This window comes from Salvelinus sp. IW2-2015, linkage group LG35 (genome assembly GCF_002910315.2).
Source record: "Salvelinus sp. IW2-2015 linkage group LG35, ASM291031v2, whole genome shotgun sequence".
In the NCBI taxonomy this organism is placed as follows: domain Eukaryota; kingdom Metazoa; phylum Chordata; class Actinopteri; order Salmoniformes; family Salmonidae; genus Salvelinus; species Salvelinus sp. IW2-2015.
The window spans coordinates 864,873-880,441 of NC_036874.1; the positions used below are offsets into that span (position 1 = coordinate 864,873).

General features: G+C 44.1%; 1 protein-coding gene across 3 annotated transcripts; it reads right to left on the reverse strand.

Moving 5' to 3' along the window:
- Positions 1–10,879: 10,879 nt before the first annotated feature.
- pafah1b3 (platelet-activating factor acetylhydrolase, isoform Ib, gamma subunit) lies at positions 10,880–15,513 on the reverse strand. Of its 3 annotated transcripts, none has more exons than XM_023980399.3 (6): positions 15,415–15,513; positions 13,948–14,040; positions 13,687–13,776; positions 13,376–13,492; positions 13,055–13,177; positions 10,880–12,288 (listed from the first exon to the last, which is right to left on the reverse strand). In XM_023980399.3, the coding sequence occupies exons 1-6, from the start codon at positions 15,424–15,426 to the stop codon at positions 12,028–12,030; spliced, it is 696 nt and encodes a 231-aa protein (XP_023836167.1). In that variant the 5' UTR covers positions 15,427–15,513; the 3' UTR covers positions 10,880–12,027. The 3 variants fall into 3 exon arrangements, with proteins under 3 accessions (XP_023836167.1, XP_023836168.1, XP_023836166.1); XM_023980400.3 differs by lacking the exon at positions 15,415–15,513 and adding an exon at positions 14,499–14,595; XM_023980398.3 differs by lacking the exon at positions 15,415–15,513 and adding an exon at positions 14,400–14,492.
- Positions 15,514–15,569: the final 56 nt, after the last annotated feature.

Below are 15,569 nucleotides of genomic sequence, written 5' to 3' on the forward strand. Positions count from 1 at the left end.
AAAAAAACGACTAAATATTAGACCTCTGTTGTAGTTTGACAAGAACAAGTACTATATGATGGACACTGGCATATAAAGATATATACTAATATAAAAGTGTAGGAGCACTCATAGACCACCTAAACACAATGGGGGAGACAAGAGGAAGAGTCCCACATGTTCTTCTACTGGCTTTGATACAAGGTAACATGTCTTATTTTTCAATAATACAAGTAACTCAGGGAGATACGTTTCAGTTTCATATACTGTGAATTCACAGAGAAATTAGTGTAAAATAGAGACATTGAAAGCAAAATGTGAATTTAGTCATTACAACTTGTACTAAAGGGGATACATTTTTAGACTAGATAGTTTGTGAAAACTGTTTATTGTATTTGTAGTACCTGTTTATTGTATTTGTATTATATATATTATATTATATATTATATATATTATATAATTTCCTAATAAATTACAAAGTTGTATTTACCAGGTAGGCTCTAACAAATGTCCCCAAAATATTGCATGTTAAAGACTAGTGACCTCAAGTTCATATTTGATTGTGATAATATCACTTCAAAAACAACTAAAACTGTGAATTCAACTAATGTATGTCTTAATCAGCAACTGTTTAGCTGGAAGAGAAACAAAAGTGGGTACACCCTGTTGTGTTCCAGGACCAGGATTGTTGACCACTGGATGCTAAAGACCCATCTTTCCACTCTTCTCCAGGTGTGCTGAGCTCCAGCACTGAGAAGGTGCTTCCATATGAGAACCCGGGCTGTGGGGGCAACACGGTGACCTTGACGCTGTCTCTGGTCACTCAGTTGCAGAGCAGCAGCTGGGCTGTGGGGGACGCTCAGATCCTGACCTGGTCAGGAGGCCAGCAGGCTGTGTTTCCGAGCCACAACAGCAGGGCCTCGGTGGACATCAGCACGGGGACTCTGACCCTGACCTCCATCACAGTGGTCGACTCAGGGGTCTATGTGGTCCAGAGCACCAGCCCTCAGCTCACAGCCACCTCCACCCTCACTGTGATAGGTGAATCAGAGACATCAACCTAGCTCACTATTAGATTAGTTAGATTAGACAAGTAATATCCTGAAGGCCCTGTGGGTCTTCAACATGAAAACACCCCTGTGTGTCAACAAAAAATACAGTGGGAAAAAGGTACTCGGGCAAAACAGGGTGTGGGTAGCTCCGACAGTGCAGTAATATGTAACAAGTAATATCTAACAATTTCACAACATATACCCAATACACACAAATCTAAGTAAAGGGATGGAATTAAGAATATATAAATATATGGACGAGCAATGTCAGCGCGGCATAGACTAAGATACAGTAGAATAGCTTAGAATACAGTATACACATATGAGATGAGTAATGCAAGATATGTAAACTATTAAAGTGAGTAGTGTTACATTTATTAAAGTGGCCAGTGATTTCAAGTCTGTGTATATAGGCAGCAGCCTCTGTGCTAGTGATGGCTATTTAACAGTCTGATGGCCTTAAGTAAGAAGCTGTTTTTCAGTCTCTCGGTCCCAGCTTTGATGCACTTGTACTGACCTCGCCTTCTGGATGATAGCGGGGTGAACAGGCAGTGGCTCGGGTGGTTGCTGTCCTTGATGATCTTTTTGGCCTTCCTGACAGGTAGTGTAGGTGTCCTGGAGGGCAGGTAGTTTGCCACTGATGATGCGTTGTGCAGACCGCACCACCCTCTGGAGAGCCCTGCGGTTGTGGGCGGTGCAGTTGCGGTAACAGTTAGTGATACAGTCCGACAGGATGCTCTCAATTGTGCATCTGTAAAAGTTTGTGAGGGTTTTAGGTGACAATCCAAATTTCTTCAGCCTCCTGAGGTTGAAGAGGCGCTGTTGCGCCTTCCTCAGAACCACACTGTCTGTGTGGGTGGACCATTTCAGTTTGTCAATGATATGTACGCCGAGGATCTTGAAACTTTTCACCTTCTCTACCGTGGTAAAGTCGATTTGAGGGGTGCTCCCTCTGCTGTTTCCTGAAGTGCACGATCATCTCCTTTGTTTTGTTGATGTTGAGTGAGAAGTTATTTTCCTGGCACCACACTCCCAGAGCCCTAACCTCCTCCCTGTAGGCTGTCTCGTCGTTGTTGGTAATCAAGCCTACTACTGTTGTGTCATCTGCAAACTTGATGATTGAGTTGGAGTTGTGCCCAACTATGCAGTCGTGGGTGAACAGGGAGTAGAGATGGGGACTGAGCATGCACCCCTGAGGGGCTCCAATGTTGAGGATCAGCGTGGCAGATGTGTTGCTACCTACCCTCACCACCTGGGTGCGGCCCGTCAGGAAATCCAGGATCTAGTTGCAGAGGGAGGTGTTTAGTCCCAGGATCCTTAGCTTAGGGATGAGCTTTGAGGGCACTATGGTGTTGAACGCTGAGCTGTAGTCAGTGAATAGCATTCTCACGTAGGTGTTCCTTTTGTCCTGGTGGGAAAGGGCAGTGTGGAGTGCAATAGAGATTTCATCATCTTTGGATCTGTTTGAGCGGTATGCAAATTGGAGTGGGTCTAGCGTTTCTGTGATAATGGTGTTAATGTGAGCCATTACCAGCCTTTCAAAGCACTTCATGGCTATGGACGTGAGTGCTACGGGTCTGTAGTCATTTAGGCAGGTTACCTTAGTGCTCTTGGGCACAGGGACTATGGTGGTCTGCTTGAAGCATGTTGGTATTACAGACTCAATCAGGGACATGTTGAAAATGTCAGTGAAGACACCTGCCAGTTGGTCAGCACATGCCCGGAGCACACGTCCTCGTAATCCGTCTGGCCCAGCGGCCTTGGGAATGTTGACCTGTTTAAAGGTCTTACTCATGTCGGCTACGGAGAGCGTGATCACACAGTCGTCCGGAACAGCTGATGCTCTCATGCATGCCTCAGTGTTGCTTGCCTCGAAGCAAGCATAGAAGTGATTTAGCTTGTCTGGTAGGCTCGTGTCACTGGGCAGCTCGTGGCTGTGCTTCCCTTTGTAATCTGTAATAGTTTGCAGGCTCTGCCACATCCGACAAGCATCTGAGCTGATGTAGTACAACTCAATCTTAGTTCTGTATTGGTGCTTTGACTGTTTGGTTCGTCTGAGGGCATAGCAGGATTTCTTATAAGCTTCCGTGTTAGAGTCCCGCACCTTGAAAGCGGCAGCTCTAACCTTTAGCTCAGTGTGAATGTTGCCTGTAATCCATGGCTTCTGGTTGAGGTATGTACGTACAGTCACTGTGGGGACGACGTCCTCGATGCACTTATTGTTAAAGCCAGTGACTGATGTGGTGTACTCCTCAATGCCATCTGAAGAATCCTGGAACATATTCCAGTCTGTGCTAGTAAAACAGTCCTGTAGTTTAGCATCTGCTTCATCTGACCACTTTTTTATACACCGAGTCACTGGTGCTTCCTGCTTTAATTTTTGCTTGTAAGCAGGAATCAGAAGGATAGAATTATGGTCAGATTTGCCAAATGGAGGGCGAGGGAGAGCTTTGTACACGTCTCTGTGTGTGGAGTAATGGTAATCTAGAATTTTTTTCCATCTGGTTGCCCCAGCCTCTGGTTGAGCGGTTTCCTGTTTGCTTATACAGCTGACTCAGTGCGGTCTTAGTGCAAGCGTCAGTCTGTGGTGGTAAATAAACAGCCACGACAAAAATTTATGAAAACTCTCTAGGTAAATAGAGTGGTCTACAGCTTATCAAGAGATACTCTACTTCAGGCGATTAAAATCTAGACTTCCTTAGATTTTGTGCACCAGCTGTTGTTTCCAAATATACACAGACCGCCCCCCCTCGTCTTACCGGAGTGTGTTGTTCTGTCTAGCATGTGCAGCGTATATATCCCATTAGCTGAATGTTTTCCATGTCGTCATTCAGACACGATTCGATGAAACATAAGATATTCGTTTTTGATGTCCCGTTGGTTGGAAATTCGTGATCGTACCTCGTCTAATTTATTGTCCAATGATTGTACGCTGGCAAGTGATATTCATGGTAAGGGCAGATTTCCCACTCGCCGTCGGTGGATCCTTTCGAGGCACTCCGCTCTGTGTCCTCTATACCTGCGTCTCTTTCTCTTGCCAATGAKGGGGATTTCGGCCTTGTTAGGTGTCTGAAGTACATCCTGTGCGTCCTGCTTGTTGAAGAAAAAATCTTTGTATAATCCGAGATGAGTGGTCGCTGTCCTGATATCCAAAAGCTTTTTTTGCCATAAGATACTGTGGTAGAACCATTACGTACAAAATAAGTTACAAATAACGTGAAAAAAAACACATAATAGCACAATTGGTTGGTCACCCGTAAAACGGCTTCCATTTCTTCCGGCGCCATCTATCCTATATGTCTGTACGGCGGATATTTCTGTATGATGGACGTGTCTGTATGATGGATATTTCTGTATGATGGATGTCTGTATGCAACTACTATAAGATGGATCTCTCTGTCTGCAACGCTTCATGAAACGCTCAAAACATCAGAAAGAAACAATCAAATGCAGATGTCTATCAGTCTCCATATGAGTTAAGAGCTAAATGTAGTTCTTTCACAGACACCTCATATGATGCACACCAGTAGCAGCTGTAATAAGTGTAACCTGCTATAACTCACTGTACATTATAAAGCCAAATACATTCAACAGTAAATCAAACAGAATGTTCAATACATTACCTTGCCCTTGGCCAGTGAATGCCAATACACAGAACAGCAAAAGCATCTTTATTCCCATTCCTCTGGCCACAATATCCTTGTGAATGTGCAAACACACCTCTGCAGCTACTACTGAATGAACAACTAAACTCTGCAGTTACTTCAGCCCTTTATATAGACGTGTGTCTCAATCTGAGATAAAATGGGCCATGTTCTATGAAGCATGTGCCCCTACCTACACCTGCCTTGTGGATTCTGTTATATCCGCCAAGCGTTTTGGAAAAAGTGGACGTTGGCCAAAACAACACCTCAGTGTTATTGATGAGTTTTATTTATTTATTTTATTTTTATTTCACCTTTATTTAACCAGGTAGGCAAATTGAGAACACGTTCTCATTTACAATTGCGACCTGGCCAAGATAAAGCAAAGCAGTTCGACACATACAACAACACATGGTTACACATGGAGTAAACAAACATAGTCAATAATACAGTGAAAAATAAGTCTATATACAATGTGAGCAAGTGAGGTAAGGGAGGTGAAAGGCAAACAAAATATATATATAAAATAAATAAATTATAAAAAGGCCATGGTGGCGAAGTAAATCCAATATAGCAAGTAAAATAAAAAATAAAAAAAAAACACTGAATGGTTGGTTTGCAGTGGAAGAAAGTGCAAAGTAGAGATAGAAATAATGGGGTGCAAAGGAGCAAAATAAATAATGAATACAGTAGGTAAAGAGGTAGTTGTTTGGGCTAATATAGATGGGCTATGTACAGGTGCAGTAATCTATGAGCTGCTCTGACAGCTGGTGCTTAAAGCTAGTGAGGGAGATAAGTGTTTCCAGTTTCAGAGATTTTTGTAGTTCGTTCCAGTCATTGGCAGCAGAGACCTGGAAGGAGAGGCGGCCAAAGGAAGAATTGGTTTGGGGGTGACCAGAGGATATACCTGCTGGGCGCGTGCTACAGGTAGGTGCTGCTATGGTGACCACGAGCTGAGATAAGGGGGGACTTTACCTACAGGGTCTTGTAGATGACCTGGAGCCAGTGGGTTTGGCGACGAGTATGAAGCGAGGGCCAGCCAACGAGAGCGTCCAGGTCGCAGTGGTGGGTAGTGTATGGGGCTGGTGATAAAACGGATGGCACTGTGATAGACTGCATCCAATTTATTGAGTAGGGTTTTGGAGGCTATTTTGTAAATGACATCACTGAAGTCGAGGATTGGTAGGATGGTCAGTTTTACAAGGGTATGTTTGGCAGCATGAGTGAAGGATGCTTTGTTGCGGAATAGGAAGCAATTCTAGATTTAACTTTGGATTGGAGATGTTTGATGTGAGTCTGGAAGGAGAGTTTACAGTCTAACCAGACACCTAGGTATTTGTAGTTGTCCACATATTCTAAGTCAGAGCCGTCAGAGTAGTGATGTTGGACAGGCGGGCAGGTGCAGGCAGCGATCGGTTGAAGAGCATGCATTTAGTTTTACTTGTATTTAAGAGCAATTGGAGGCCACGGAAGGAGAGTTGTATGGCATTGAAGCTCGCCTGGAGGGTTGTTAGCACGTGTCAAAAGAAGGGCCAGAAGTATACAGAATAGTGTCATCTGCGTAGAGGTGGATCAGAGAATCACCAGCAGCAAGAGCGACATCATTGATGTATACAGAGAAGAGAGTCGGTCCAAGAATTGAACCCTGTGGCACCCCATAGAGACTGCCAGAGGCCCGGACAACAGACCCTCCGATTTGACACACTGAACTCGATCAGAGAAGTAGTTGGTGACCAGGCGAGGCAATCATTAGAGAAACCAAGGCTGTCGAGTCTGCCGATGAGGATGTGGTGATTGACAGGTCAAAAGCCTACGCCAGGTCAATGAATACGGCTGCACAGTATTGTTTCCTATCGATGGCGGTTAAGATATTCGTTTATGACCTTGAGCGTGGCTGAGGTGCACCCATGACCAGCTCTGAAACAGTTGCATAGCGGAGAAGGTATGGTGGGTTCGAAATGGTCGGTAATCTGTTTGTTGACTTGGCTTTCGAAGACCTTAGAAAGGCAGGGTGGATAGATATAGGTCTGTAGCTGTTTGGGTCAAGAGTGTGCCCTTTTGAAGAGGGGGATAACCGCAGCTGCTTTCCAATCTTTGGGATCTCAGACGACACGAAAGAGAGGTTGAAAAGGCTAGTAATAGGGTGGCAACAATTTCAGCAGATAGTTTTAGAAAGAAAGGGTCCAGATTATCTAGCCCGGCTGATTTGTAAGGGTCCATATTTTGCAGCTCTTTCAGAACATCAGCTGACTGTATTTGGGAGAATAGAAATGGGGAAGGCTTGGGCGAGTAGCAGAGGGGAGGGCAGTGCTGTTGACCAGGGTAGGGGTAGCCAGGTGGAAGCATGGCCAGCCGTGAGAAAATGCTTATTGAAATTCTCAATTATAGTGGATTTGTCGTGGTGACAGTGTTTCCTATCTTCAGTCCAGTTGGAAGCTGGGGGAGGTGTTCTTATTCTCCATGGACTTAACAGTGTCCAGAATTTTTTGAATTTGTGTTGCAGGAAGCAAATTTCTGCTTGAAAAAGCTAGCCTTGGCTTTTCTAACTGCCTGTGTATATTGGTTTCTAGCTTCCCTGAAAGTTGCATATCACGGGGCTGTTCGATGCTAATGCAGAACGCCATAGGATGTTTTTCTGTTGGTTAAGGGCAGTCAGGTCAGGAGAGAACCAAGGGCTATATCTGTTCCTGGTTTTAAATTTCTTGAATGGGGCATGCTTATTCAAGATGGTGAGGAAGGCATTTTTTTAAAATATCCAGGCATCCTCTACTGACGGGATGAGATCAATATCCTTCCAGGATACCTCGGCAGGTCGATTAGAAAGGCCTGCTCGCTGAAGTGTTTCAGGGAGCGTTTGACAGTGATGAGTGGAGGTCGTTTGACCGCTGACCCTCACGGATGCAGGCAATGAGGCAGTGATCGCTGAGATCTTGGTTGAAAACAGCAGAGGTGTATTTGGAGGGCAAGTTGGTTAGGATGATATCTTATGAGGGTACCCGTGTTTACGGAATTGGGTGGTACCTGGTAGGTTCATTGATAATTTGTGTGAGATTGAGGGCATCAAGCTTAGATTGTAGGATGGCTGGGGTGTTAAGCATGTTCCAATTTAGGTCGCCTAGCAGCACGAGTGTCCAGAGCACAGCCTGCTGGAGGTCATTTTGCAGGGCTCTGGCAGTGCACCTCCTTGCACAAAGGCGGAGTAGCGGTCCTGCTGCTGGGTTGTTGCCCTCTACGGCCTCCTCCACGTCTCCTGATGTACTGGCCTGTCTCCTGTAGCGCCTCCATGCTCTGGACACTACGCTGACAGACACAGCAACCCTTTTTGCCACAGCTCGCATTGATGTGCCATCCTGGATGAACTGCACTACCTGAGCCACTTGTGTGGGTTGTAGACTCCGTCTCATGCTACCACTGGAGTGAGAGCACCGCCAGCATTCAAAAGTGACAAAACCATAGCCAGGAACAATAGGAACTGAAAAGTGGTCTGTGGTCACCACCTGCAGAATCACTCCTTTTTTGGGGGTGTCTTGCTAATTGCCTATAATTTCCACTTTTTGTCTATTCCATTTGCACAACAGCATGTGAAATTTTTGTCAATCAGTGTTGCTTCCTAAGTGGACAGTTTGATTTCATAGAAGTGTGATTGACTTGGAGTTACATTGTGTTGTTTAAGTGTTCCCTTATTTTTTTTGAGCAGTGTACATTAAGGAGAGGCATGCTTAATCGAGTGATCAATAAGGGTCCAGTGAGTAGAGGTTGGTTGGGGTCACGGCGATCCAGACAGCTGGCCGGTAGATGGCTATCGGTAGCAAGATAGCATAGGATGGCGGTCTATTTTTAGACACCTCTTGCGTTTCCGTCGGTAGATTAGTGGGGTTCCGTGTGGTAGAGGGAGATCAATCCAATTGGCAAAATAGATATAGTGACCCAAGAAAAAAAAATTGTCCAATATACTTATTCAGATAGCAGCCGATAAGACAGCTAACGATTAGCGGCCCCAGTGAGCTCCGTCGCGACGGAGGTGCCAGTTGGTAACTCCCTCGGGCAGATAACGTCGGCAGTCAGTCGTGAAGGCCCGGTGGGGCTCCGCTCTGCAGCAAAAAAAAACGGGTCCGGATAGGTGACTGTAGCCCAGGAATGGCTGATGGAACTCCTCAGCTGGCTAGCTCCGGAATAATTTAAGTTTGCTCCGGGATCGACGTAAGCCAATAGTCACACGGTTTGCAGCTAGCAAGCTGCGAAATCAAGGTGCAAATGTCCAGAGCCTGCGGCTGAAATCCGGGACACTGAGAAAAAAAGGCCGGTATGCTCCGGTCCGAGTCGCGTTGCACAAAAGTGCCGGTAGATTATGAGCTAAAGGAATAGCTGATGACCACAAAACGTGGGCAGCTGTAAGACACCAACGCTAGCCAGCAAACCGGCTAACTTCTGGGCAGCTTCAGATTAGCTTCTGGCTAGCTTCCGGCTGGCTTCTGGTTAGCTTTCTGGCTAGCTTCTGATTAGCTTTCTGGCTAGCTTCTGATTAGCCTCTGGCTAGCTTCCACTGTGGATTTTCAGATTTGAGGTAAATAATACTTTTTTTTTTTGTAATTGGTGAGGCGGGTTGCAGGAAAGCTTTTGTAGTTGAGTTCTTGGATAATAAAATATATAAAAGATATGCGAAGAAAGGTGTAAATATATATATACAGGACACGACAATACGAGGACAAAATGACGTCTGAACTGCTAAACCATCTTGGAACACCGAGTGACACATGAGTGAAGTCAGCCTGACAGGTGGATGAGAGTTCTTCATGATACTGACCTGTGATGGCAAAACACTCTTCTGCCTTCATGGCTTATGTTCAATAAATATACTTTCTCTCAGAACAAACTAACAAATAACGTTCATTAAATAGAATGTTCACCTGAAGACTTGAAGGCCACTTGAAACTGTCAGCCAGACACTGTGATTGTGTTTCCTTGGCAAACATTAAGACAATGATCAAYTATTCCTCTCGCAAAGCAATGAGGAAATAAAAGCATCATTGATCTGATAGGTGTTAGGATTTATGTTTATGCACTATAGCCTGCTACCATATTGTATGAAGATGAATATTGTTTTGTTACACACACACACACAAACAATGCAGATGTGTGTGTGTAAAGACTGAGCAACAGAGTGACTTGCTACAAAAGCTGTGGTCAATCTGGAGAGGGGAGGGGTGCATATCTCCAGGCCAACCAGGGAGGGTAGAACACTGGACAATACCATATAAGGAACTGTTTGAGTGTAGCATCTGGGTAGCGGAACAAGACAGATCCAATCTACCCAAAGACCAGATGCGGACACCTGCGAGCAACAAGGGACTGGGACAAGTCTGAGTGCCAGCGATAGGCTGAGCAGTTTAAACCACGCTCAGCCTCTACTGTGATAGGCCAACGGATGGCTGTCATAGTATAATAACTGTTGTTTGCGCACATTCCAGAGTTCTCCGTTTTACCCTGCGCAGTGATACAGCGAACCCGTATATACCCGTATATATATGGCGCTTGCTGGATTCCATTAATCAGTCATGGTATTGGACTCCACACCGCTACGCTGGATTGGCTGGATCATTCATCCCCATGTCGATGATATCTCTGAAGACCAACTTAAAAACAGATATTTACACTTGGTCTCTTGAGCTTCCATTTCCGGGCATGTTAGAAGCTGTAAGGTGGAACTAGTAAACAAACACTTCTCGACAACTGACACTGCCAACTAACCATACAAAGGAGTGGGTCCAACGTCTCATCACAGTACTGTGTGTCACTAGACAGCTCTCTTGTGGTTCTCTGCTCAGGCATAACTCAACACATACAGGTACAGTATCTTGGATGTGCTCACAACATCACATGCAGGTATAAAACTGTTTGGTCATCCCAATACATCTCTCCATTGTTGTGTTCCATGTGTACTTTCGCTGCACCCATTGTTTTGAGAACATTAAGCAATCAAACACACACTGGAACATACACACTGGATATTTTGCCTTGATACAGCTAAAGGTCATTGATGTTATTATTTTGGTTTAAAAACGTTTCTTTGCAGAGCCATCATGCAGACACACTTCAGTGGTTTGAAGCTGCAAACAAAGCAATGTCCACACATACTGTAAGCTTTCATTAGTTTTAATGCACTGCATTTTGACACAATCAACACTCAACAACACAACCATGGTCAAGTACGGAGGCTGGTAGGCCTACATATGCAGTACATACAAACAGTCAAAGCAGCCTTTTATAGGGAGTCTTGGGTCTCGTGGGGTGACTACCTTTGAATAAAGAGTGCAAGACAAGTATAAGCTAGCTACAACACATCCATACACACTGACTCAGTATCATGTCATATCCAAGCTAAATACCCACCAGTCTCAGCGCTACTTTGAAATGCCCTCATCATTCACTCAAAATACACCATACCTTTCCCCTTCATTCTCCATATTTGTGCAGCCAAAATAAGACATATTCAGCCTAAATCTTCACAAGTCACAAAAAGCAACGGCGGTAAACAGATACCGGAAACAAGTAATGCTTTAACAGTACATCCAACTGGCCAAGTGACGCCTTGTTGCATCATCACCTTAAATGGTCTCTGTTTCTAAACACATATGGGACACCATTAAAGGGAAATGGAAATTATATTATTAGTAATCAATCAGATCAGTAACCAATCAGATCAATAGGACTGTAGGTTAAGCTACATGAGGAGAAAAAGACAAGAAATGTTGATATTTTGAGAGGAAACAAAACAAACCTTTAGTATGGTAGGTTTTCTGATTCTCCTAACCCTTCTGTGGGGAAGCTCTTATAAAGTATCTATCAGCCAGAAAAGACAGATCCTGAACATATTGTGGACCATATCCATAATACAGAATGAAACTGAAGAGAAGGACAATCTCTCAAATCAGCTCAATCAAATCTCAAATGGTGATAAGTGGTCAAACCTGACTACTAACACAGATGTTTGATCCTATTAGTGCTTAGCGGTCCTCTACTCAGCCATTTTGGTGGTAAGTTACAGTACGGTCCCACAGAATAGAGTTGTGCAGTGGTTACSAACCCTGGTTCTGGAAAGCCTTTTAAGTTCAGGCTTTTCTTCCAGCCCAGCATTCAAAACATTCAATGTGATTCAACTAATCAAGGACTAGATCATTATTTGAATCATGGGTTGGAACAAATGTCTGTACTTAAATACTAAAAAGTGTCCTAAAAGCAGTGAATGTGCTAAAAGCCTGTACTCTTGTGGCTCTCCAGTACCAGGGTTTTTACCTCTGATGTAGTGAGGGGGTCATTGGGTCATTGGCCATCAGTTCTCCATCAGTTGGTCTTCAGTTTTCAGCCTGTTTCTCCAGCAGGCCCTTGAGGTGGGCGTGTAGCGGCTGGCACACAGCCTGGTAGCCCTGAGGGGTGAGGTGGAGGAAGTCATACAGGTCCTGGTGGGAGATGCTGCCATCCGAGTGCACAAAGCCAGGGTCCACGTTGAGGAGGYAGGCATGGGGGAGAGAGGACACGGCCTCCTTGACCAGCTTGTTGACCTGGGCGTTCCTCTCCCGCAGGGGGTTGGGCATCTTACCCCTGGGTAGCACTCCCTGTGGTTGGAAACATACATGATAGCACAGGAGGCTGCTGAGGGGAGAACGGTTCATAACGTTCGGAATAGAGCAAATGGAATGGCATCAAACACATGGAAACCATGTGTTTGACACCATTCCACTGATTCAGCGCCAGACATTACCACAAGCCCATTCTCCCCAATTAAGGTCCCACCAACCTCCTGTGCATGTTAGTCACATTGTTGCCATGCTAGAAAGGACAAACGTGCCAATATAGTTAGCAATGATAATGGAGTCCATAAAGTATGCAGTTCATAATTTAGGTTTGGGTTATCATAAAGGTTAATGGTTGTGAAGGGGATTTTCCAAGTGAACAAAAGGGAGCGCAGTCAATCACATTAATTTAAATTATTTCAGTTTATTACAAGAATTCAGGGAGAACATCTCCAGAGCAGAAGCCAAGAGAAATGTCTAACGGGCTTCTCTGAGAGGGCACTTATGTATTAATCCCACAGCACCGAGTGTTGAGTAAACACCAGCCCGAGAGGCTTGTAGGAAGTCACAACATCAGCTGCTACACAGTGTCACAGATACATTATCAGAGTGTCCTCTGCAAAGTCTGGCAGCAAACTTTAACCATAACATTCAACACTGGCAGACATTTGATTCTGGCAGTTAAACAGGTCAAAGGAAGGAATATCAGTACTTAGTAACAGTGAATCACATACAGGAAAATGATTAATCAAACATTTCCCATTACAATGGTTTAAGTCACATGTGGTAGAAAAGAAGAAAAACCCACCAGTACGAGAGTGTAAGCCTTCGGCAGCTTGTCCTTGATGAGTTGGACTATGGCCATAATGCCTCCACAGATCTGTTCTGCAGTGTGACCGTGATTATGGGTGCCCACCCACAGCACCACAACCTGGTGGAGGCAGAGGCACAAACATCAACTTGGTGGGCAGTTTCATTCATACCACTTCATTTAAAAGCATTTTCAATGATTGATACTGAAAGTGATTTTTGGCACAGGAACAGGCTTGGGACCATGGGTCTGTGCAGTGTATAGTGTATGATCAACTCTAATGTAATGTACTAACGTGTTGCCTGTGTATATACATACCTTTGGGCTGATGTGGGCCAACTCTCCATTGCTCAATCTCCACAAGACATGCTGTGTTTCGTCACCACCCACCCCAAAGTTGAGAGCATGGAGAGGGGAGAACAGCTCTCGCCACACCTGACAAAAACAAATGAACACAATACCAGTATGTCAACTTGCATAACCTAGCAGCTAACATGTCTTCTTCTGAAATGACAAGACTTGTAATCAGAAAATATTAAAATGTGGCAAATTATGTTAGCTAAAGTCCGAACCAACAAATGATACCAATGTTCGTAGTCCCATTACAGCTGTCGGGATAGAGAGATTACCTCAAACTGGTGCAAGAGCTGGACAAGAGAGTCTCCTACAAACAGGACATCTGGTTCCTTGTCCTTGCTGTTAGACACAAAGTGGTTATGCTGTAGACAGAAGGAGAGAGGAAAGGGAAAGGGGATACCTAGTCAGTTGCACAACTGAATGCATTCAACCGAAATGTGTCTTCCGCATTTAACTCAACCCCTCTGAATCAGGACACGAGAGGATATTGACAATATGTTACTGTTATTCTGAAATGGCAGCAGGATACACACCAAAGACATCCATCGGCCATCTCCCTGGATGTCCACACAAGGAGTGGGTGTGGCAGCGGGGTTGGAGTCTCCTGAGCTCATCACTTTGTCTGTCTAGTGTCAGAAAGAAACCAAGTGAAAATCAAGGCTTGGTAGATTTGAGCAGATGGTTGGATGCTTACTGTGTGTGAATCAAAAAGCAACTAACAACGGGTAGCTAGCTTTGTCACTACAGTAGAGTAGTGCAAAACAATTCCTAGTGAAATGTGTAACCCTATTCACAAATGGGCGTGCACTGGCACATATTATGGGGCCTATTAATAATAACGACTGCAGTAACTAATACTTTAGCACAAATACACCAAAAACACGAGGATTCGTTAGTCATATGTCAAGCCAGGCTACAGGACTAGTCAGCTAGCTATACAGTAGCTAGCTAGCTAATCATAAGGTTAGCATAAAGTGCTACGAACCAATGATGCATTGGCAATGTGGTGCATCAACGTACAGACTTTTTCATATTAATAGGGGAGGTTGCTGAATAGCTAACAGGTATTAGCGTTTTACAATACCGTAATTGTGGTTCGGGCTGCCTGATAGTTCCTGAAAGTAAAATTTCAAGTCACTATAGAATGTACCACTGACCACTCATAGGTGAGCTACTTCAGTAAAATATTGTTTTTTTCCCCCAGTCTAGTGATATGTATACGCATACAAGTAGTAATGTGTATGAATACTTTCATAAAAACACGTATTTTCACTAAATTAAGGCTATCAAAGTGACTACCAAAGGGAATTATAGTTGCGGATAAACTGTAGCCTACCTCCTCATTTCTAGTTTTGGAATCGTCCAGTGTTTGTTCACTAGGGAAAGGCGCGCCGCCGTCGCGCAAATTTGACATTTTAGTCATTTAGCAGACGCTATTATCCAGAGCAATAGAGTGCTTACATTTTCATACTTTTCCCCCCCCTGGGAATCGAACCAACAACCTTGGCGTTGTAAGCGCTATGCGCTACCAACTGAGATACACGGGACCAACTAACTGACAGACCATGAGAGCTTCTCAACTTCTTCATTCAAACATATAACTTTACAAAAGACTGCGATTATCGCCGAACTCTCCCGCATCATGTCATTAATCAAATCATGTTCGTTTTACGTCTCGCAAATTTCACAAACGTCTATGGTTGTTTCATTGAACGTGACGTAAATGGAAAGATTGTTTGTTAGGAAAGTTTAGTTATCTATTACGTTACTCTGTATATTACAGTTAGTTCACACCAGCCAGCTAAAACTGCATGTGCCACATGAGGAAATTATGCAAATTAAAATGTGCTGTTTACTCAGTTTGGTGATATTGTTCAATATACCCTACACAAACACGCGCAGCTACATTGATTAGCACGTCACCTTTTCAATGTGATATTGGCGGCTAGTACGGAACGTTGCTGGGCAACCAAACATTTTCAAAACTATAATGTGTTTACCTCAACTTCCATTTTTGGATAGTTTGCGAAATTGTAGATTACACGTTTTCTGTATCTTGCTAGTTTACGTTACATAATATCACTGGTACATGCAACACTGTATCAGGGTATCTTTCTTGTATTTTTTAAATTTCGCCTTGATTTCCTGCACGTGT